This window comes from Meleagris gallopavo, chromosome 1 (assembly GCF_905368555.1).
Source record: "Meleagris gallopavo chromosome 1, MGAL_WU_HG_1.1, whole genome shotgun sequence".
Classification (NCBI taxonomy): Eukaryota; Metazoa; Chordata; class Aves; order Galliformes; family Phasianidae; genus Meleagris; species Meleagris gallopavo.
Window position 1 is genome coordinate 3,357,601 of NC_139404.1, and position 25,163 is coordinate 3,382,763.

The following is a 25,163-nucleotide window of genomic DNA, read 5'->3' on the forward strand; positions in this document are numbered from 1 at the left end:
TACAAATAAAGACAGAGTACGTAGGTGTCTGTGCTGAAATAAACAATGAAATTGCTGCTTGCAATTTGATACGGAATCCAAAAAGCCTGCGTCAGTCCTCTGGAAAGCACAAGAGCTATTTGAAGATGTAATGCCAGAGCAAAAAGCCAACTCAATGTGATAACCGGAAGGTAAATTGACGTCAACTGGAAATACACCCAGTTACTACCAGTGCAGTGGTAGCTCTAAGCCTCTGACCCAGCAGATCTGTTCCAGTGTACAAAGCTTTACAAATAAAGTTTTGTGACCAGCAAAATTGGCAAAACAAACAACCAAAAAAAAAAAACCTCCTGGAATTTGTTAAATAATTTTCAGATACCACAGGAATTAAAGCTTTCATTCTGCTGAATGGTATGGGCTGATTTGGCAGACCTACACGGCAGCTATTGAATTCTGCTTGCAGAGAAAGGAAAGGGTTCAACATATATTCATTTATTTGGCTTGTTCTACTTGAGCTTATATGCTTAGAAAAGAAGACTGCCAGAAGACCTCATTATGGCTTTCCAGTGTTTAAAGGGAGATTAAAAACAGGAAGGAAAACAACTTTTAACACAGGTAGATAGTGGTAGGACAAGGAAGAATAGTTTTAAACTAAAGGAGGGATGATTTAGATGAGATGTCAGGGGGAAGATTTTCACTGAGAGTGATGAGGTGCTGGAACAGCTTGCCCAGAGAGGTTATGGATTCCCCATCCCTGGATGTGTTTAAGGCCAGGTTGGATGGGACTCTGTGCGATTTGGTCCAGTACAGCTCATCTAGCAGTTGGCAACCGTGCCAGCAGCAAGGGAGCTGGAATTTGATGATCCTTTAAGGTCCCTTCCAACTCAAGTCATTTTATGATTCTATGATCATTAATGAGCAGAATACTAGCATGCTCTGTCAAACTTTTATTATTTAAACTTTTTATTCTAACTATACTCTGCAAGATACAGCTATTACTTTTCCCCAGAACTTCAGGAGTCCATGCATTTAGGCAAATTCTTCATTCTTACAGAGTGGACAAATTCAGTACTACACACTGAAATGAGAATATAAGACAGAGTATTAAAGGATTCCTTATTTTTCCATGTACGCAAGCTGATGACAGATACCTGCATGAACTAGAAGGAAAGACACTCACTGATCATATCACAAGCACATTCTCTTCAGGCAATAAAAAGGCACACCCAGCCAACAGATGCAAGATCTTTTTAGGAGAAGCTGGCCAAACACACACATGGCTTTCACAGACATGATGAAGCTTCTAGAACATGGATATGCCACAAACAGAAAGGGAAAGTAAAGAGCACAGGACAATTCCACGTCCTGCAGAGAGAGATGGCAGGTAACTTGAAAAGCAAGCAGTGGAATTGTCATTTCATGTTATTAGGTTATTACAGATTCAAATAAGAAGGTGAAAGCGCTATCACATTTAAAAAATAGGCATAACTAGCAAAGCCCCCACGAAATATGGGAAATATCTCCTTTTCTAGCTAAGGAAAATGAGGACTATTTGTTCTTCGTCTTTCCTTTGCTAGAAATAGATTCAAAATATGAGAATACTTGATATGGGACAGTTTCAGCGAGAAATCACCTAACAAAACTTACAGGCACAACACTTATACTTTATTTGGACCAGAAGTTTATGAAGCCTAACCAGAATTTTATAACAATTAAATTTGATCAATTCCAAGATTCCAACAGTAGTTCATATTTTTTCACTTTATTAACTCTACATTTTTATGCTGTGCATATGCAAAGTCATTCCACACCAAATATAATTTTCAGTGCCTGTACAAAGATCACTTCTTAGACAAAGTAATGAGTTGAAACCAGATTAAGTGGCTTTATTCAGAGGCTTGGCAGTGAGCAACAAGAGTCCACTCTCCTACTTGAATTTTATGAAAAGAGCTGTCAAATTATTTCCACAGTGAGTAATGCATGAAGAGGGTAAGAACTGAGGAGTCCACTTCTTCATCTAACCATCAAGAGTGTTTGAAAGCTTGTACAACTAAGCTGGCTGCTGCAAGTTCCACGTAGACATGAATCGAGAGTGAAGTCAACCAAACTTATCTGATACTTCACACTATTTCTTTAAATCACTTTGTAAAGTGACACATACTGCAGTAGAGAAATCAAAATAGGAAATGGGAGCAAATTTCTAGAACAAATCAAAGAACAAGTCTACTAGATAATATTCAAAATGCTGAAGAAATAGGAGTTTTAAAGTTAGCAAGCAATGTATATCTGCAATCTGCTTCTAGCAATTCATATGATGTAGAAGGAAAGCTCTTTCTACCCCCAACCTATTTGATATTGACAAGCCAAAATGTAAAGTGAATAGGTGTTTTTATTCCCCCTCATGCAACCAACCACAGATTTATGACATTTCAGAGAGTTTACATTTCAATTAAAGTTCCCAAAATACACACGAGTATGCTGGAAATAGAACAAAGGCTTAGTCTTCACTATTATAAACAGAAATCCTATTTTATCTGGACACATAGTTGTAAAATGCCTGTTTCTAAAGTAACATGATCTTTCGTGTGGAGAAAATACAATACAGTGAAGTATCACGTTCCAATTGAGCTTTTCAAACTGAATATAAACAAAATTTAAGAAACTTAATATCTGTGCTAGAATGTGAAAGCACAGTTCATATTTCTTTATAACTAAGACAAGGATGGTTCATTACCTCTTTTGTCTCCTCAGGGTCTGAGTGATCCACAGTTACGTACAAATCATTCTGTAGGTACTTCAGTGCACTAAGAGGATCAGTCTGAGCTTTTTCTTCAAACCTGCGAAGAAGAAATAGAAAACTTAAGTGCTACTACATTCTTCAGAACTAAATACAGGTATTCCTACATAGAGCAAAGCCTACAAAACTTTTAGACAAATACTTCCAAACAATGCAGTATTAATGGCAGTTCAGCATCACATTTACTAGGGTATGTGCTGTTAAGGCAGACTGAAACAGAAGTTGGTTTTTTTTGGAGGGTGTAAGGAATATTTAGATTCCTGACCAAGCAGAAGCCTGACTAAAATGAAAGATGAAGAATGCTCCCTGCTTATGCCAGACAACAAAAGAAGGAACAATGGGAACAAAAATCCTCAGATTCAATAACTTGACATCCCACCTTTAGAAAGAACATATAAATGTAAAATTTGGGCATGCATCGCCACCATTATTTTCTCATTTTCTTTTAATAAGGAGAAACGTTAACTGCTGCAAATTCCTGAAGAAACACATACAGCCAGAACAAGATTATGGGCTCAGCACTCTTGATGAGGAGAGCTGCTTCCCTAGAGTACTGAATTGGGTAAATAAGTCTGGAAATGAAGAGGTTTAAAATTACCTATTTTCCTCCTACCATCTATCTGCTGAGTGCAGTATTATACTGTTGCCTTCTAAATCACTAATACACAGTTATCAAGTCTTTCCCTGAAAATAGCTCAGATAATTCTAGATTCCAGTGATGAGAACCTTAAAAACATGTTCTCAATTACTTAACAGCCATATATCAAATGTTGTAGAAGAACACAAGGTCTTTTATTTGTAAGTCATACTGAATAGATTTCAAACTACCTGACTGATAGCAACGGACATCTGTAACTCAAATTTTCAATTCATCTCAAGATTTGGACTTAAGCCTCAGAAAGGAAAGATTATGACTGTTACCAGATTTACATGACAATTTGTAATTCAACATTATTGCTTCCAAATAGTCAAACAGATACTCTTAGAGGACATTGCCACAGAGAGCTCCAGCAAAGCAGCCATCATACCGATTCCTAGCTGGTACGTTCAGTTCCCTGATATACGCCAAGAAACACGAACACAGTGCATAAAATCCAAGCTTCTGCCAGACAATATGTAGCAATGTTTTCTTTGAGTGCAACTTAATCAAGTGAAAACATGTAACAGAGAGTTGTTCCTGGAGGCAGTACAGCTGTATTTGCATACAACCACAGCGGTTAGTAAACCTCCCAGATTACTGGCAAGATTTTGATTTGTTCTTGTAGGTATTCACAAATATTGCATTGCTAACCTGCAAAAGGCCTCACCCAGAAAGTCTACTACAGCAATTTGCTTGCTACCTCGGAAGTTAAAAAAAAAAAAAAAAAAAAAAAGTAAAAACTGACCCTTGGTTCTGCCAAGAGTTGGAGGTCAAAGTATTCTCATCAAGAATGCAGAAAGAAGATATATCTATTGGCTTCAAAAAATTTGCTGAACCTTGAAAGACTCTTTAACTGTTACAATTTATTGCTTAAGGCAAGACCATGAGCTTGATTTTGAAAAGCTGTTTCCTAAAGTAGCAAATAAAAGGCAGCTCTGAAATACCCAGAGTGCAGGTATCACAGTGCAGATGAACTCCCCATAAGCGAGATCTTTCAAGTGATTCTGAAAGAGAAACATTGATGACCTCACTACAGATAAGTCTCAGATGTGCAAAGGAATTCAGCCCCCAGACTTCATTAACATCTTTGTGAGCTGTCACTACCTCCTATCACACTGCTTTAAAAAAATATTTCCTTGGGAGGTGACAGTACACATGTTGATGAGAAGCAGAGTGAAGAGGAAATCGAGAAATTCTCCACAAATCCTCACACGATAGTCAAGACTTACTTTAGCTTCAGAATAACATCATAAAACCAGAGTGAAGTAAATGATTACAATTTTATCATTTAGATTTGCCCAACAGCTTTTAATATTGAACTATTTTTTCTTAACCAAAAATAAACAGGAAATTTGCAGATCGCCATATAATCAGTGAAGTGAAACAACCATTTCCAGGATACAGAGATTTTTAAAGATGCTAAAACTTAGAGATTTTTGAAAAGAAAATTGCAGAACATCTTTTGTTTCTATACCTGTGCTTCCTTATGAGGTATTTGCAGTGTCTTAGCAGGTATTCCTTTGAAGGTCGACAGAGCTTCAGAGACCAGAAATCATCTAATCTCATCTTTGGAGAGCAGGACTTGCCAGGATTTCCTCCAAATAAATAATGAACCTATAGACGAAGATCAAGAAGTTTAACTGTTTACATATATTCATTAGACAATGACTCTTTCTTTTTTGGACAAGCTGCTCCAACTTATTATGAGCTTTATTATCCCTACTTTATCCCTTAGAAAATGAGGTTATCTTAAAGCACTTAAAATGTAAGATAATAAGACATCCACAGACCAGGCCATCTCTTTCTTTAGGAAAAACTTATAAGCATGATAAATCTTCAAGCAGATAATATGAGCAGAAGAGGATCTCACCCAACTCTTGTTGCTCTGTTCAAATTAGAGCAAACAATATCCAAACTGATTGATTATAAACTTCTTTTCCAATCTTGTTCTCAAAGACACCAAATTATCCCCATCACAAGGCAAGGAAAAATTAAGGTACCTCAATAATGCCTCTCTCTATTTAGGTCAAGCAGACTTAAATATATACACATATATGTAAAAATCGAGATTACTCCAGCAACCAGACTCTCTCTTCAAATAAGAAATACCTATGCTCGTAAGTAAGACTCAAACATTCTGGACTAATATTCTTAAATCCAGTCAAAGCACTGTTGATGAAGACGAAGAGTTGAAGGCAATACAGCTCAGGTAAGTAGTCTTCTCCTTGAGTCAGAGAAGAGATCATAGTGTTCTCTAAACACAAGGGCCCCTGGAAAAGGGAATGGGGGAAAGTCCTAAAGATGCTCAAAATGAAGTGACAACTAGCCCAGTCCAGCACAATCTTGGGAGACGACACAACAGACCTGTCTTCTTACATGTCCTGGAAGCTCCCAAGATCTTATTTTTCTCTGCAAGACAGATTTATTTCCATTGTCTCTGGAAGGGCAGACTTATTTCACCTGAATACATCAGTCTAGCTGCAAGGTGTTTGATGCACTGCCTGGGCACAAAGGAGGAATTAAAATAAGAAGACATAACTATAATGTTAAGAGTTGAGAAAAATTGTAATGCTAAGAAGAGTGGAATAGCTGAAAAGGAAAATACAAATCTTATTTGGAACCAGATGTCACATCCATTGCTGTGACTGATCATGTTCAAGAGTTCTAGTAATCCAGAGAGACCAACCCTGGAAACACTGCATAGTATGCAAAATCCGTTTTTTGTTGAAGGTAGCTCAAATAGACCTTCTGATAATTTCAGAATACAACAACTTAGAAAGGCAAGGCTAGACAGAGAGAGGAAAAAGAGAGCACAAAGGACTGTATTTCTTCACTTTTTTTTTTTTCCCCCTCTTTCACATCATTTCATATTTCAGGCTCTGAACTGCTGATACTAACCATGACAAAGAGTCTTCAAATACTGAAGTTCAAGAAGTTTAATAGGCTACTTATCTCCACCGCTTTAAAAATAATCACTCAAAACAATGTATTCTACATCCTACTGATGTAGGCTCTCCTTATTTATATCAAGAGGAGTTTAGAAAGGTCATTTGAACAGAGGTTTCTAAAAATAAGACTCTTCAAAACAAGCACATCAAACAGCTCTTCAGATAATGCTGAACAACTGCCACAATTTAGCAAGCTTCACAATAACTGAGAAAATTCTACTATCAATCTCAATCTCTTACTTTATACATTGAAAATAAACAATTAAGGGTAGATCAGTATTTATAATCTATCATTAACATGCTCAGGGAAGACAAATAATAACACTGCCATACACTGCCATAGAAGCTGCACCTATTCTTCCTTAAACTTCTCCTTCCATCCACAAGCTTTTCCAAATTCCATAGCATACTATGAAATTATAAACATACATTATATTTTTCAGTTTAGGCTGTTTCACACTAAATAAACCAATTTTAAAAACAGTTTAATCACATCCCTGAAAGTTGATGTGAATTTGTCACCATGATTTAAATTCATAGGTTAATGAAGTTATGGTAACCTAATCCTTGGGTTTGCGTTAACATGCACAAAGTTCTAAATCTGCTCATCACTCATGTACACACTATGAACAATTTTAAGTACAACTTAGTATTTGTCCACTAAAGTCAGATAATGCTAAAGAATGACTTTTGCTTCTGACATGCAGAGGAAATAAAGGCACCTGTTACAGCAGATTCTTAACAGAGCTGAGTTCAAATACTTTCATAGGATCATAGAATGGTTTGGGTTGGAAAGGACCTTTAAGATCATCTAATTTCAACCCCTATGTGCAGTCACCAGCCACCAGACCAGGTTTCTCAAAGCCCCATCAACCTGGCCTTGAGTGCTATCAGGGAGGGAGCATCCACAACCTCACTGGGCAACCTGTTCCAGTATCTCATTACCCTCACAGTAAAGAACTTCCTCCTAATATCTAGTTTAAATCTACCCTCTTCCAGTTTAAAATCATTTTCCCTTGTCCTGTTGCTACATGCCCTTCTAAAAAGTCCCTCCCCAACTTTCCTGTAGGCCCCCCTTCAGATACTGGAAAGGCCCAGGAGCCTTCTCTTCTCCAGGCTGAAGAGTCCCAGCTCTCTCAGCCTGCCCTTGTAGGCAAAGTGCTCCAGCCCTCTAATCATCTTCATGGACCTCTTCTGCACCCACTCCAGTGAGGTGGGTTGAGAACTGGCTGATTGGCAGGGCTCACAGGGTGGTGATCAGCAGCAGAGAGTCTGGATGAAGATTAGCAGCAGTGTTCCCTAGGGGCCAGTGCTGGGTCTGGTGTTGTTCAACATCTTCACTGACGACCTTGATGAGGAGAGAGTGCCCACCCTCAGTAAGTACGCCAACAATACAAAGCTGGGAGAAGTGGCTGACATACCTGAAGGCTGTGCTGCCATTCAGCAAGATCAGGACAGACCGGAGAGCTGGGTAGCAATAAATCTGATGAGGTTTAACAAAAGCAAGTATAGCGTCTTGCAACTGGGAAGGAATAACTATGAGTATCAGGACAGGTTGGGGGCATGACCTGTTGGAGAGGAGCTCTGCGGAGAAGGACCTGGGGGTCCTGGTGGATGACAGGTTGGCCATGAGCCAGCAGTGTGCCCTGGTGGACTACAAGGCCAATAGGATCCTGGGGTGAATTAAAAGGAGCATGGCCAGCAGATCAAGGGAGGCGATCCTCCCTCTACTGTGCTCTGGTCAGGCCTCACTTGGACTACTGTATCCAGTTCTGGGCTCCCCAGTACAAGAAAGATAGGGATCTCCTGGAGAGAGTCTAGCGGAGGGCCATAAACATAATAAAGGGCCTGGAGTATCTTCCCTACGAGGAAAGGCTGAGTGAACTGGGTCCATTCTGCCTTGAGAAAAGACAACTCAGAGGGGATCTGATTAATGTTTATAAAAATCTTAAGTGAAGAATGTCAAAGAGACACAGCCAACCTCTTTTCAGTGTTCTCTGGGGACAGAACAAGGGGAAATGGCAAAAAACTGGAGCATGGCAAGTCCCACACCAATTTGCAAAGGAACTTCTTCATAGCGAGGGTGACGGAGCACTGGAACAGGCTGCCCAGGGAGGCTGTGGATTCCTGTAGGCCTCTGTATTTTATTTATTTATTTTCCCTTCTTGAAAATAGGTTTTTTGTTTCCCCTTTTCCACTCAGTGGGAACTTCCCTAGGCTACCATGACACTTCAAATATGGACAGTGGCTTGGCAACTTCATCCACCTCAGAACCCTTAAAACTTGTGGATGGATTTTAATCGAGTCCTGTGGACTTGCACGCCTTCAGGTTCTTAGATAGTCTTGAACTTGATCTTCACTTATAGTAGACAAATCTTTCTTCTCCAAGCACTGCCTTGGCACTTTGGGTGGTATGGCTAGAGCCCTTACTAGTGAAGACTGAGGCAAAGAAGTCAATGAGTACTTCAGCTTTCTCCATATCCCTTGTGACCAGGTCTCCAGTATCCTTCCAGAGAGGGCCTGTATCTTCTCTGGCCTTCCTTTTATCACTGATGTATCTGAAGAATTTTTTCCTTGTTCCCCTTTATGTCCCTAGCTAGATTTAATTAGATCTGGTTTTAGCTTTCCTAACCTGATTCTTGGCTCTGCCAACATCTTTGTAGTCCTCCCAAGTAACCTGGTCCTGCTTGCACTCCCTACAGACATTTTTTTTGAGCTTAAGTAGGTCCAGGAGCTCCTTTTTGATACATGATGGCCTGCTGGCATTCCTGCCTGCCTTCCTTTTTCTTAGAAAGCAATGTTTCTGGGCTTGGAGGAGATGGACCTTGAATAATGACCAGCTTTCTTGGGCATCCCTTCCCACCAGGGCTTTATCTCATGTCACCCTGCCAAGTAGTTCTCTGAAGAGAAAAACATTCCCAACAAGAGAGAAGAAAACAATGACATTCCCAGCATTCCTTATTGAAAATGTTAATTGTTTGTGAGTACTTGGAAGGATGAACGCAACAGCTAAACTAAAGAAACAACTCCAAGAGGTTTTGAACTCAAGCCCCTAAAGATGATGCATAAAGCTGCAGGTGTTCTCAAGTACAAGAGAAGCTACTAGCTTGCCACCTGACAAGTCTGTATTGCTTGTAGGAGCTATCCATAAGAGGGAAAAGTACAGCCCACTTCCAAACACATTAGTTTGTCAGCTGAAACTACAGAACTAACAGAGTAATCCAGAGTAACAGTTAACACCAAACAAACAGGTATTTTCATTGTACTATCTCTGAAGAAGCAACTATACTGGATGAGTAACAAAAATAAAATCACTGTCTATATATTTAGACTCTCATACCTTGTGCAACTCATCATAAACCAATTGATGGGCAAATCTTGGGCAGGGCTCTTCTTCCTGAAGACTTTTACCTGGATTTTCTTTGGCTGCTTGGTCATTTTTATAGACACAAGACCTAAAATATATGACAATAAGTACTGATTAATAGAATAGCATTTTGGATACAGGAGAGATGAGGGAGATCTAGACCATGAACTTTAACAAAAGTGCTATTTGAATCACTAATCTCCTCTCCACACAGACTTTTTTGTTTTGTTTTGTTTCCAACTGAAGGTCCTACAGAGAGACCTTGACAAACTGGACAGGGGAATTGCCATGTACATAAAGTTTAACAACAGCAAGCGCTAAATTCTCCACCTAGGATGGGGCAACTTTGGATATTTATACAGACTGAGGATGAGAGGCTTGTACAGCAGTCCTGTGGAAAGGGAACTGGGGATTCTAGTTGATGGTAAGTTCCCTGGAAACCATACCCTGGGGTGCATGAGACCCAGCTCTGCCAGCCAGGTGAGAGAAGGGATTGTCCTTCTCTTTTCTCCACTGTATGGTCTCTCACCTCAACCACAGGGTGCAGTTTGGGTGCCACAATATAAGAAGGACATAAAACTCTTATAGAGCATCTGAAGGAGAGCTACAAAGATGGAAAAAAAGGACAAGACATACAAGGAGAAGCTGAGGTCCAAGGTTTTTCAGCCCAGAGCAGAAAAGGCTGAGGGAAGGCCTCATAGTGACCTACAGCTCCTCACAAGAACTGGTGACAGTGACAAGGCCAGAGGGAATAGCATGTAGCTGTCAAGGGAGGGTCCAGTGGGGAATTAGGAAAATGTTTTTTTGCCTTGAACATTTCCTACAAGAAAAACTTCACATAGGAGCTTACTTTTTCCCCCAGCCACCTCCCACCTGTCTCCAGTGAAAGAAGAATACAGTTTCCTCCCTTCAAGTGGCTTGTTTCTACAGTCTTTCTAAATACTCTGGGAAAGAGAGCCTAAAAGGAACTGAACCTTCAAGATTACCAGTGCATAGTTATAAATTATTATAGAGTTACTTAGTAAGTATTACTGTGTTAAGCACTGCTTTCTAAAGAAATCATTGTAGAAATTGGAAGTTTTCCCCTTTAATTGACTTACCAGCTGTTCCTCACAATGTCATAAATCCAGAAAGAATTCCTTACATTCTCTTCTCGCTTCTCCTTATCTTTACTGAGCCCAGACAAGACATGGATTTCATTCAGTTCTGGATCAATGGTAGCCCTTTGAGTGAAACCTGTCATTGGAACTGACAAAGGAAAAAAAAAAAAAAAAAAAAAGAAGTTGAAGGCTAATAATAAAGGAGGATACGAGAAAGGATCTAAGCATCAGATAAATGTACTACCCTCTCCATGAACTTCCAAGAGGGGAATATAGGGATATTCCAATATCCACAGTAAAGGCACAAAGTTTCATTCAATTACCTTCTTAGTATTCTGAATGAAGAGCACCTTCAGTTTAAACCTGCGATTTATTATCCCTATTTTTTTTTTTTAATTTTTTTTTTTTTAAAGTACTTTCACCTTTTCAACTTTCATATAAAACCAGTATCTGGACTGGGTGAACCCAGTATTTTCTATTTTCCACAGTGTTCTTGTTATTTACCACTACTTAAAACTGAAGCATCTCTGAACAGGAGCTATGCAGAAGTTGCTCCTGTTTAGAGAGCTCCTCATATGGAGTTCTCCAAAGTCACATGAGATAAACGAGAGGAAGAAACATCACCCAAAGGTTGATTCCTTCTCCACTAAGAACAAATTCTCTTATTCCCTTCTTATTTATGATTCCTGGAAGCATGTTAAACAACATTCTGAGAGCTGCTGTTTCCTAGAGAAAAGTACAGACAAGGTTTGAAAAACTACTGCCCTCAAAAATGAGAATAAAATTGCACTGCAACAGAGCTAGATGATCTTTGCGAGATAAAAATGGGATGATTTTGTTGTTATCTCATCTGTAAAAGGAAGCATTGATTCCCAAATATTTAATTGAGCTAGAAGGCTCAAAAAAAATTTCATGATAAACTTATGATCACACAGCTCACAGCCTTGCATTGTTTTCTTTAGTACAAATATTTCAAGGAAGTTTTCTTTATCTCCTGTATGGTTGTGGAATAATTGCTAAGCTACTCTTCTGTTCCACCTTCAGATTTAGAAATAAGTTTAAATACTGAGGATTCCAGCAGTTTTCATCATAATTCCCTGAAAAAAAGGTCAGCAAATTTGTTTGGCAGTCCTTTTTGTTTGTTGTATAATTCCCATTTCCTGTTTCCCTAGGCAACCATCCTTCCAAAATGTATTTGTGAAAAACACGTGATCTTTGTTTACAGATCCTGTTTGTCTCATTTCTCTTTCTGGGTCAGTTTACAAAGGCTGTTAAAGGTCCCTGGACTTCAATCAAGATTTTGGCATGAAAAATTCTCAGAACTTTTGTATTTTGCAAATTCTTCCCTACAATTAACTACACACATAGCCTAGAAAACAAGACCTGTGCTAATAAGCATTTAATATCGCTTTTCAAGAACACACAAAACTGTTTTGTAAACCTATTCTCTAATAGACCTGCGTCTCACACTTTACTGTTTACATCCGGTACACTAAGAAAGTAATAAATGTCAATTTGAAAATTCTAGACAGAAAAAATTTTACCAAAATGTTTAGCAAAACTGAAAAGCAAACATTTAAAAAAAATGATTATCTTTTATGTAAATGTAAGTAGGAACTGAAATATATACTGTTAAGTCATTTTTAGAGCCCTGTCAACCAATTCCTTGCTTGTTTTTATGGAAAAGCAAGAGGCAGAGTCTTTCTAGCCCTCATCACCATAAACTGGCCTATTTTGATCTCTGTTTTGCCATGAAGTATCAAAGGAAAAGTCATCCAGTTTGTAAGCAAATGGGTACAGAGCAAAGAAGAAAAGCAGGGAACAACACTAGATGTAGAACAACTTTACGCTTTGTTTTATTGGTAAACCATGAGCAAATTTCTGAATCAGTTTAAGGAGCACTGCGAAAGTCACCGAATGAGAAAACTGATAGCAAAAAAGACAATTAAAGACTAATTTTCAAAACATATACATATAGCATTTTTTTTGCATTGTCAGGGACTGAATCATTGACCCAAAAGGATTAAACTCAAGGCATATGAGATATTTCTGGTGAGAAGCATCTAAATTTGATCAGCAATGCTGATGTAGATGGAAAATGTCTTTGCAACCCTATCCGCTGCTTTTAACATTCGAGACCATGTTGGGTTATTAGAAAAAAAGCATGCAAATCTGCAGAGCATTAATACCCTAGGCTCACTGAAATGAAAATTATTATAATCATGAGGGATATGGTTAGCATATTATCACTGATACAGAAAGCATATGAAACTTGTCTACGGAAGTCTCATCCCTTCTGAAATGTTAAATGTGTTCTATATCTTTCCTGAAGCTGAAATTATTATTTATATCATGAAAGAGGGAGAAGTTCCTCTGTTGTTTGGTTGGTTTTTTTTTCTTTTTTAAACTCCTGGAAATAAAATAGGATTCACATGCAGTAACTGCAATCAAAACCAAATTCAAGTAATTCCAAGCTCCCTACAGTGTTACGTTAGCCTATTCTTGAGACTAAACGCAGAAAGTCTAGAAAAATTTATACCCAAATATATATATGTAAACTGCATTTACTAGGGACTTAAGATGAGGAGCAACTTGCATCAACTCTAGCCTAAGTAATTAGGCAGAAACCATACTGAAGTGGATACAGCACAAGGCATAGGAAGCTGACAGCTAGCCTTTTGCAGGAGAGAGGAGAAAGATAGGTGCAATATAACTTGAGAAACAAAAAAGCACGATAGATTTGGTGAACAAGTCCCTGAAAATTAAAGGGAAATAAGGCAAACTACCACAAAGTAAGAGGGAGATGCTATTTTACAATAGAAACATCAGAGATGCTTGCCTAAAAACTCCAATAATCCCTGACAGAGCAAAGGGCTACATAAAATCATCATGACTGACAAACACTGCCACTAGGGGGTAAGAGAGCTTCATCGCTTCCAAGTGCAGCCGGCTTGCAGTCAGCACTGGACATAATTCAAATGATTGAGGTCAGCATATTAGAGAGGGACAACGGCTGTAAACCCTTGTGATACTTAACTAATAAAACATACTTTGGGACGGAAATTAAATCTTGCATGCAAGATGTTAAATTGAATTTATGTCAGTAACAGATTGCTTAGGATCTTTTTTGTTGTTTTTGGTGTTGGTGCGATTTTTTTGTTTGTTTATTATTATAGTAATTATATATTTTTAAGAGTCAGTAAAAAGCCATAAACAACATGGGATGAGAATCAGACAGTAACGCCAGTGGACTTCGAGAGCTAATATTTGCAATGTACTGGATCCAAGAAGTACATAAAGCAGTAAGAAGAGCTGCACAAAAGTTCCCTCACTTTTGTGCTTCTCGGCAAAAAGTAGATGTAAATCAGCTCTGGAGCAAACCTCCACTGATTTCATGCAGTCTGGAGTTCCTCTCAGGCCCCACTATCACTCAGATCAGCTGCAGGCAGACAGCTCGAAGGACAAAACAGCAGCTGAGGATGTAGGGCTGGTTGTTTTGAACACGATACTGGCCCGTTGCATAGTGATATCAGCTTGGCTTCTATGACAGCACATCACAGATTGAAGAGGAAAAGCTGTGCAAAGAAACTGCTAAACAGAATGCAAAATCAAAAGCACGCCCAGAAGAAAGTGAATATTTTTCACGTGCTAATGCACCCTTTTCCTATAATCTCATTAACTATCCCAGTACAGACAGATAATAACTACTTGAAAGCCAGGGATCTGAATCCTCTCTCCAAAACTTGGCATTTTAGTTTTATCTAGTAAAAACAAAAAGCTTACAGCCTCCATATTTGAAACACTAAGCAGCTAACCAGGCCTTGAGTTTACGTAACTGGCTGCATTCAAAACAAGCAATATGAGGGCTGCTCTGAATGTAATGCCTCTTCTTTCATTACGTCAGCCCATGACATTGGCAGTATATCAGCAGAGACTGAACCTTCCTGCAAACACTGTTACATTTTGTGACATGACAGATGGCAGTGGAGGGGCAGCCTGAGAGAATGGCATCTGATATGGAAGTGCACATGAAGCAAAGGTGTGTCACTGAATTCTTCCATATGAAAAAAAGAAAACATCCATTGACATTCATTGATGCTTGCTGAATGTTTCTGGTGACCAAGCACAGTGAGGCAGTGGGTGGTGTGCTTCAGCAATGACTCTGTCATAGCAACTGTGGAACAGTGGTTCACTTCTAGTGGTGCATGTGAAAATGTACAGCTAATGGTGGTGGTGACCATGCTGAAATATCGTACTTCGTAGTCAAGAATGTGCTCCATCAGACAGTGTTATTATGCTCTATGCATCTACTGTAGCGTCCATGGAAATAAACGGCGTAATTCCTGAGAAAGCTCTGCTAAAATGCTGAGTAACCATGTACAGTGTCAATTCAGTCTTCTAGAAAAGTGACACCTAATCATGCAACAGATATGTTCCTACTACTATAATCCCTACTTAAAGACTTTCTTTTTTTTTTTTAATTACAGTGATCGTTTCAGCAAGCTGAATATTTTTTGGCTTGCGTGTACAAACAGCTACAGTTGTTTCAAGCACAATGTTGACTGCTGCCAGTATCTAAGCAAGAGGAAAAACAGAGCTCTCACACAGAGGCAGAGTTTGCCAAGCAATAAGCTGGAGTTCACATAGAGGAGGATTTCATAATACTAGACAGAGGTTTGGAAATCCCATCTCTTACTGGACAAGAAATTATAGCAAAAAACATGTTCTGAACACACAGAACTGACAAATGAAATATGAAACCTTCTAGTTGCCAATCACTTCTGAAGGATTCAGCACGTTCACTGATACAGCACTTTAGTGCCACCTAAATTACGATTCCCTCAGAACATGCTACTGCTAATCTTGCTACAAGCAAGATGCAAGCATCCTCCTCCTCATGATACCCCCTGATTAAAAGAGCAGAGAGCTACATCACACTACTGCTGTTCCAGTACCAGAAACTAGCACATTCCTAAAAGAAAAATTTGAGGGGAAAAAAAAAGCGGTATGTCAGCAAGTTGCTACATATTCCTCCTTGTAATTCATAAAGCTGAAGCAGCACCTCCTGAACTTTAATGGAGCAAAGTGACAGAGATAGTATTCAAGCCAGCTGTTGACACAGCAAGATAATAATTATTCTCTTGGATTTTTTATGATGAGACTGTGTTTGGAAGCCAGCCAGGGAGCAGCAAGGAGACCATGTGAACTGTTTGGTTGTTATATTTAAAAAAAACAAAACAAAACAAATGAGCAACCCAGATATTCAGTGAATAAGTTCTCTCCCAAGAAATGAGAAATTTTGAAGAAAGCAGATCATTTAGAAAACTCAAATGGAATTCTGCTCAGCCTTTCCTGTAGAGCGCTCTTAAGATTTGTTGACTGCCAAGTCTCCTCACCTTCAAAGACAAAACCAAGTATTTTTAGATTGGTTCAGATAAGCACCTCACAACAATGAAGAAAAGATAACGTACATCACCAAAAAAGTACTTCCATGTTAAAAGATATGCTGGCCACTGGCAGGACAGACCTTAAAATGAACACAGGGCAAATCATGTCAGGTGTCAAACAGACAATCAAAATGAGATATGCAGATCAATTGTCCAAGCTGGCTCCAAACTATGCTTTTTATTTTGATTAATGTTTTTCCAACAGTGTTTTGCTTTACATCAAGATTTTCCAAATTGGGCAGTGTCGTCTCTGTCCGTGGTCCTTATCCATGAAAACTCAGCTCTGGAACAAGCCTGACTTCCTATATCCAATAAGCATCTGCCCAAGCAGAGCTGCGAATTCTCTCTTGAGAGAGAATTAAAAATACACATATATATAGACAGTTTGTCCTTAAGTACTACTTCACAATTAAAAGGAAATATAAGAATACACAGGGCTTGCTCTTGTATAATTTTGTTAGTTACTCAGTGGATACAGGATGATCTCTGCTCTCCTGCACAGGAAATTCTCCCTCTGACACACCACCTGAGTCAGGGCCAAACAGGATTATCACAGGAACCTTGACCACAAGTGCTCCCATCAGCTACATCAGACCTGAAATGACCGCCCATGATTAGTCATATGCTCTTTGTTGAGCAAGTCAGGCAAGCCGTCAATATAAACTTTTAAAGACATGTGATATCAGTGACATCTCTAATCCATATGTATGTCTCAGATAAACACGTGGCTTGTGAGATTTTTGTTATTTTTGGTTTTTGTTTTGTTCGACTTTTTTGAGGGCTGGTTGTTTAGTTTTCATTTTCCCCCCCATGAATATTTGTAAGTCTGTAACTGCTCTAAAAGGGTTCATTCACCAACATGCACATTCCTGCCTCTTGCTCAACCACAGGCTCTGCTCTTCAATCATACTATACGTCCTCCAATTTCATCACTACTGCCTTTGTTCTTATCAGATTCACTATCACGATTGAAATCTCCTTTCCTCAGTCCCATTTTGGCCATTTCTCTAGCTGACCTAATGAATTTCTTGCTTGTGATACTTATCACACAGGAGAATGATAACCAATGTGAATGACTTTATTTTGGTGCCCTCCTCTGACAATAGGGAGAAAGCACTAGTGTTTTGGATGCACTGAGATGGAGAAAGCACCAGTGCTTACCTTGCAGAGGAGGCAAGTGCAACTGGAAGACAAAAAGAGGCGTGAGACTTAATCTGTGCTCAAAGCAGACTCAGTAACAAAAGACTTTCAGTATGCAAATCCTGGAGAGCTCTATTTGCAAACCAATCTTTCAGAAGCTGTACCTTGGTCAAATTTGAGTATTTTCCAAACAAATAAAATAAAGTATGTCTAAACTTGCTACAACTTGCAGTCCTTTATCTCAAGCACATTATCTACACAAGGAACTGATTTTCCACGACCAACATTACTAACTAAGAGTAAAGAATAACTAAACAGCATCAACAACTCATCCACAAGATGAGATAGCAGCAAAACCGAAACATCATTATTTTCTGATATGGTATCCACTTCACATTACTGATATGCCTTTAAGTTTTTCTACATTAATTTTTTTCCAGTCTTCTCACTGCTGCACTGAAAATTTTAAACAAATGAACAATTAAGATGAAGTAAAATTCAAAATAGCTCAACTAAGAATAGAACTGAATGCCATATGCGAGCCAGGAACAAAATGTAATCATGGGACTTTATAGGAACATTTAGGTCAGGCACCTTCAACTTGACTCATCACACCAAGCAGCATAAAACTCCACAGCAACAAATCACTGAATCACTTAGTTCACGCAGATCAAACCAACATATCATCACCTAACAAGAACACAGAGACTTGCTTTTTTGTGGCAAAAACAATGCTATCAATATTTATTGTCTGCACATATCAGGCATTTTGCTCTGCTCCTGTTAAGACACACCGAATTTTAGCATTTTCTTACAAAAGCAAAGGAAACATTGGAATCTGTTTGTTTATTTTTCACACATACAAGAACAGTGAACTGAAAATCTTGTGAATTATTTTCAATGACTCATTTCTTACCATGCCTACCATTCACCACTCATGGGCGTGTGGGAATGGGAAGGAAGGTTAAACACTTGATTCCATTTGCGTACCTGAACCTTGCAGATAATATATTCACTGAGAAGTGGTGCTCAACATCTTTACTAGCTTTAAGACAAACTCAATAACTTTAGATATGAAGTTAACACCAGTGATAGTTTACAGCCACATATTTTAAAGCTTCTGGCTATCAAGAAATGCAGTTTTAAAAAAGCAAAATGGAAGTATGCTAGTAAAACCATAAGAAAAAAAGAACAATACAAAACTTTGAAAGCTCTAAGGACCACAGTGTGTGGGTGTGTACACAGCAGCATCGGGCAACATGCAGGCACCTTATTAAATAAGACTGTCAACAATACAAGCTGTTTCTTTCTTGGAAGCAATGAAGTAAATAAATCACTCCAGAGAATAAGTGTTTGGGTACTCTTCTCCCTCACTGACATATCTAAATTGAATGAGCAAACAGTAACTCACAATTATCGATAATTCACTTCAGAAGTTCAGTAAAATTAAGCCTGATCAAAATAAGAAGGGAAGCCTAGATTTAAGGTAAAAACAGCTTCCTGGGATTTTGGCTGCTGGAAGAACAGTAAACAAGATCAAGCTTGTTATTACATTACGCATAATACCGGAAGCATTAATAAATTCTCTCATCACAGTAAACAATGCAACGCAAATTTCAACATCCAAGCCATAGGCTCAAAAATCAGGATATCAGCAAGAAAGGAAAACAATGTGCTTCACACAAGTAGAAATCTTTTTTTCCAAAATGACCATTCTTCTCCCTTTGTGTCATGTTTGAGGAGAAAAAGCTTAAAAATCAATTATTTATGGCCGTGTCCTCTGGGTGTTTTTAGAGGATTCTTGTATACAGGACTTCCGCATATAGTTCCAGATGGCATGAACCAAGCAGGACTGAAGCTTCACTCTATACTGCTACCAGATTTAGCTCCCCTTCCTCAATTTAGAGAAAGTGTATCAGCACATGTGCAGCAGAAACCGCATTTTTCTCATCGGCTCTGATCAGGCAAAATAACCTCTGCCCCTCTGCTCCATTTCTCCGGACATCCTACCTGCCTTTCTGCATCTCAAACCAAGCTAATGATTACTGTTTCACAGCACCTTTCACTTGGTAGAAGTTAAACAGCTGTTCTCTCCTTTCCTGTTTCCACAGAGAATTATTTTTAAGTTTTTCTCTTATCTTTGCTGAAATTGCAAAAAATGTTCTTCTAAGTTTAATTTTGCTGGGTTTTTTGTTTGTTTTGGTGTTGGTTTTTTTTTTTTTTTTTTTTGATAGGCATATGGTTTCATGCATCAATTATTTGTATTGCACTAAAAGACAGATATTGAATGACAAGAAGGACAAAAGAGCTGGCGTAAGTTTAACCTATATACTGTGGAGTTCACTTGGGTACACAGGGCTGGTTAAGGATGCTAACCTGATACCATAGGACTCTGCAGTTGGCCATTCACCTACCTAGCCATATCTTTCTCATTCAGAACCAATGTGAAGACATTACTTTGTAGTCATACTCTTACCCATCCCTGAATCTTTCTTAGTACCATCTGATATGATATCCACATGGTCGCTGTCTACATCGTAGCTGAAGAAATCATTCAAGTAAGTTTTTGATCTCTGGCCACCAAATACGTATAAGCAGCGATTTTTCTAGAAAGGAAGAAAAAGGTATTCCTTAGCCAAGTTCTTTATTTCTGTTTCACAGAAACATTAATGAATGAAAGAGTAACAGATTTTTCTTCTAAATTTAAAATCATGCTTTTAATTTGGTAATTGTCTATTGCTTCCATATCCACAAAGATTCACAGAATTATGCAGAACAGTTTATTATTCACAGACTTAGTAAAAGCTATATAATTCTTGATTTCATTCTTAATCTTTTCCATTCCTGAAGTCATGTACTTTCAGTTTCAACAGCTGTACCACTGAGGGCTTTCCATTCCTCCACCCCAAACAAATGAAGTTTTAGAAGACATTATTTTCTCAGTCTAAGTAAAACCATAAACCTGGATCCAACAGAGTATCCATTCCAGAGTAACCAGGCAAATTTCACATAGTAATGGTTATAGCCCTGCTAATCAAACTGTAAGGTCAGAATTTTGGCAATTCATTTTTCAAGTCCAATACAAAGGAGTGAGCAGTTGCAAGAGACACAAGGAAACAGCCTCAAGTTGCACCAGGGGAAATCTTCCTGACATCCAGTCTGTAATTTCTTCATAGGAAGGGTAGTCAGGTATTATAACAGCCTGCTCAGGGCAGTAGTGGACCTTCCTATTCATGGAAGTATTTAAAAGATGTGCAGACATGGCATGAAGAGACATTGCTTAGTGGCAGACATGGCAGCATTAAGTGATGATTGGACTTGATGATCTTAATGGTCTTCTCTAATCTAAGTGATATAGCGTCAAAAAAGAACCCTACTAGATAACAATTTCACAGTTTAAACCAGGAACAAAGAAATTAAGAGTAACTATCCAGATACCAACACAATAAGAACAGGCAAATATGCAGAAAGCTAGCTTTATCACTTCTTTCAAGCTCATCAAGTAGAAGACCCAAAAGAGGCAGACTTTTTCTTACAAAAGACTGAGAAAACAGCAAAATACCTAAATTGAAATCAACTCTGCTTGTCAAAACCTGTCTTCTTAAGTTTACCACAGGCATATACTTAAATCCTCTGGTACCTATGCAGAATTGTGTGGCAGTATTTTCTCTTTTTTATAAAACCAAATTTTAGAGAGTCATTAAAAGCAAAAATCAAATTGAAAGCTCTAAAAGCATAGCAATCACTATGAAACTTCTGATCTTTCATTCGAAAGGGAAAACTTTTTCAATCTGGTCAGTTTTCAAGTGTACATCGCAGAACACATGCGGATGCCACAATGTTAATTCCAATTCCGCTCCTCCTCCCATCCCCAAATCAAAGTTCAACATCAGCAAAACTTTGAAAACTTGTTTGCTGCCACTAAGTTCAGTGCAGAACTGCCATTACACCACATCTGCCCATGGAAGCTTCATAGTTGATACAAATCCCTTCTGTACTGTGTTATTCTACTGAAAGTATCTGTACAAAAAGGTAGTCTAGTGCATATACAATGCTTTACAACCCTCATCCTGCAAACCCTATGTCCTGCACTTGAATAGCTGATGAGCACAAGTGGAAAAGCAACAGAAGATTTTTATTTTTATTTATCTACCCTGTAATAAAGTGCCACACAACCTCTATCATCAAACATTCTGCTGTTCCCCATCAGGCTCTGGATTAAAAGCCCCTAATGCCATCTGAACCAAACTTAACAGCTAATCATGATAACAGGCAGCAGCTGGGTCCCTGTGCTTCTGAATGCACACCAGGTAAGCCTTGCACTTAGTCAGGTTTACCATTCCTGGTCTAGTAAATACTTCATGTAATTACAGAAGACTCTAAGATTCTTTACCGACTCTGAAAGGAAAATACTTCTGAGTCAATTCAACCAGTGGATTGCAATTCAACGCTCTTATTTAATTAGAACCAATTTACAATTCTCCTTGCTTTTACTTTAATTTCTAAATTTCTATTCATTTTAAGTCATGAAAACTTTGCCTGAAATTTCAATTAATACCACCTGCACTTAGAAAAAAAGCATTACAACATCACTGAAAAAAAAATCAAGTGAGACAACACATCATTTGGAAGATTAAAGAGCCTGAAAGACAATCAAAACCAGATGTTCTCTTTGAAGTCAGACACCATGAATCAAGATATGGTGTGGATACTTACAGAATGGAACAACATACAGTGTCCTATTCGGGATTGGATATCCTCAGGTCCAGCATTACAGGAATCCTCTCTCAGAAGTTTCCATGTCTGACATTGGCAGTCAAAAGCAAACAATCCGCTGAACTGTGGTTCGCTGGCTCTGCTGTCATCAACACTGCCATTACAGGTCAAAATTCTGCCTCCAAAGGTATATATCATGTGTTTTTCAGAATCCATACACATCTGCAAGAACAAGAGAAGTTTTTAAGAAAGCACATTAAGATCTGAACATGTTCAGACTTATGATTATGCATCCCTCCCCTGATATCTAGTAAGTTAGATAGTACTCTGCACATCTGAAAGTCTTGTGAACAGATAAGAGCACAAGCATTGTGGTTGACAGATATTAAATTCAGAAAACAGCTCCTTAGTTTAGGCTTGAATCTAATGTCAGCTTGACAATGTAATGATCAAAAAGGGCTACACTCATCTACTTCTAACTGCTGATTTTAGGGAAAGAAATATAGAGTTTTTATCCAGAATCCATAGACAATTTTGCCAAAAAGTAAACAAGGTCACTGCTAATTTACTGAACACAACACTACTGATCCAAAAACAACCAGTGATCTGTTACTCAGCTTCCATCTCAATCACATATTTATTGTTGCCTTCACTACTTCAACATAAAATAGAGCTGTAACCTGGCCAGGAATCCTCGAAGAGTCTGCAGCAGAAAAAAGTTTATCCCCAAAGCCAGAATTCGAGTTATGGCACACACAAGATACATCAGTACAAATCAAATAGAACTCCCTGATTCCAGGTGATGTTCTCAGACATAGTGCAATGGAGATGTCTACAAAACACCAGGGGAAAAGAAAGACAGAAAAACACAACAAGACAGATGCTACTCAGAAAAGCCTACACACAACTTTTCCCAGGCAGCACATTTTTGTGAAGGTTAAACAAAATCTGGTATCACAGCACACAGTGAGGAAGAGAAGAGAAAGCTGTAGACTGAGAAAGAATTCAGGGAGGACATTCTTTCCTTGGAGATAGCAGGGAAAGAAAAAAATTTCAGAAGGAGGCAAACAAGGTACCCAAAGTAGTCTTGCCAGCTGATCATTTGCTTTTGCTCAACACCTGGAAGACTGATATTTGTTATTAATAGAACAGAAAGACTGATTGGCTTTTGTTCTGCAGGCAACACATCTAATTTACAGTGTCAGCAAAAATGCGTATCATGCTGGCAGACAACAGCTTTGGTTACAAAACAGCACCAGTTCTTGGGACACTTTAAAAACAAATACTGATGTATTATCTCTTGGCCATGTTTTATAAAAACAACTAAAAACCAAATATCTTTTTCAAGGACACAAAAGCCACTGAATATACAACATGATTAAAAATAGAGTAATTTGAATATATGGAAAGGTGCAGCTTTTTAAAACATTGGTAGCTACTCCTGTAAGATTTCAATCTCTATAAAGCAAGAGCATTTCACAAAATTAAAGATAATAGATTTTTTTAAGAATCCTGATCCTGTTGGCCTCATTTCAGTGTCTTGCTTACAGTATTCTTCTGAAGGTAGCACACAGCTTCGCAAATTGTACCCCAATGTCTACTCAGTAGGCTGATCTGCAAACCCAGCTCAGCAAGTCTGATTAAAAACAGATGAACTGTGCTTTCAGCTTTAATAAAATGTGTCTTAATAAAATGAATTAGTTTAAAAATATTTTTATGATTTGACTCAATTTTATTGGAATACCAGTAATCAACAGCATTAGACAACAATGCTATTAGAAATTAACTGAGTGCAGATCACAACTTCCCCATCACTGCAATATTATCTGGTATAGCAATTCTAAATTGCAAAAGGCTATGATCAAAATCATAATTCACAAACATTGAGAAAAAGGTATATATATAAGAACTCGTGCTAAAATATCAGTGTAGCTGACCTGATGATCGAACACCAACTTTGGACCCCCATCAGCTGCAGTGTCTTCACTCAGTAGCATCCATGTATTTGTATCAATGTCATAGCGATAGAAGTCACTTTTCAGAGATTTGCTGTTCCTCACAGAGGAATCCAGGTAGCGACCCAGCGTGTAGATCTGTCTTCGTTGAATATCAATGCACATCTTGTGACAAGATCTGGCACTGGGACCACTCTAATAAAGAAAATAATCATAAAAATGAAGTATATAGCACATTTAACAATGCTCCAGATAGATCACTACCCATTCAGGACAAATAGATATCATCAGGAAGTGGAAATCCTTTGAATGCTCAGGAAATTTTTTGTCAGCCAAATATAGAATTAATATATACCAATATAACAGGACATTCTGTAACTCTGTGCATTAGAAAAACACCAGCAAAACAAAGCAATAAAACTTCTAACATAATGCCTTTTTGTAAGATTCCTTAGGAAACAGACCATTCCCTCCAGAACTGATGCACAGAGGCATGTGAAAGCTACTTGATCTTTAAAATAACAGAAGCTGATGTACATGAGAGCAAATTAAGATGTCACAGCCTATAAATAACTACTTAGGAAGAAGATTAAGATGTGCTCTATTACATGAGGCTCTGTTTTATTAATAGACTCTTTTCTACCAGATCATAACCAGACACTCCCACAAGCAACCATATCCTGTAATGGGTCTTCGAAGGCAACAAAAGCACTCCATCCTTCACAAAACAGATACTGTTATTCCAGCTCCAACTACAGGAATGTTTCTTACAGTAAGCAAAACTGCCCTGAGTTACATTCTTCAGAGAGGAGACACTGTCAAATTATTACGCACTTATCCATCCAAAGTGCTCAACTTCAAAACACAGAGTAACTTATTCAATGACATTTAGACAATACTATGCAGTACTGGACAGTACTGCCTTCTACTTCAGTCAAGCCTAGTTTTGAAAGCCTTCCTATTCTCATCTTGAAGCACACAAGTTTTATTGCTGTACTCCAAAATACTAGAAATCAAAGTGGGGAAAGCCTTATTTGCAAGAGACCAGACAGAAGAAAGTAATTATGCTTACAG

General features: G+C 38.3%; 1 protein-coding gene across 2 annotated transcripts in view; it reads right to left on the reverse strand.

Annotated features, from left to right (window-relative positions):
* MKLN1 (muskelin 1) overlaps window positions 1-25,163 on the reverse strand; it is a 105,949-nt gene that overhangs the window by 15,682 nt on the left and 65,104 nt on the right. For both annotated transcript variants that reach the window (XM_085213313.1, XM_085213385.1), the window contains exons 10-16: window positions 24,072-24,284; window positions 22,135-22,356; window positions 19,895-20,024; window positions 10,832-10,979; window positions 9,705-9,819; window positions 4,891-5,030; window positions 2,714-2,816 (exon numbers count right to left, since the gene is read on the reverse strand). In XM_085213313.1, the coding sequence (XP_085069439.1) occupies window positions 2,714-2,816; window positions 4,891-5,030; window positions 9,705-9,819; window positions 10,832-10,979; window positions 19,895-20,024; window positions 22,135-22,356; window positions 24,072-24,284 (1,071 nt within the window). The remainder of the gene's footprint in view (window positions 1-2,713; window positions 2,817-4,890; window positions 5,031-9,704; window positions 9,820-10,831; window positions 10,980-19,894; window positions 20,025-22,134; window positions 22,357-24,071; window positions 24,285-25,163) is intronic.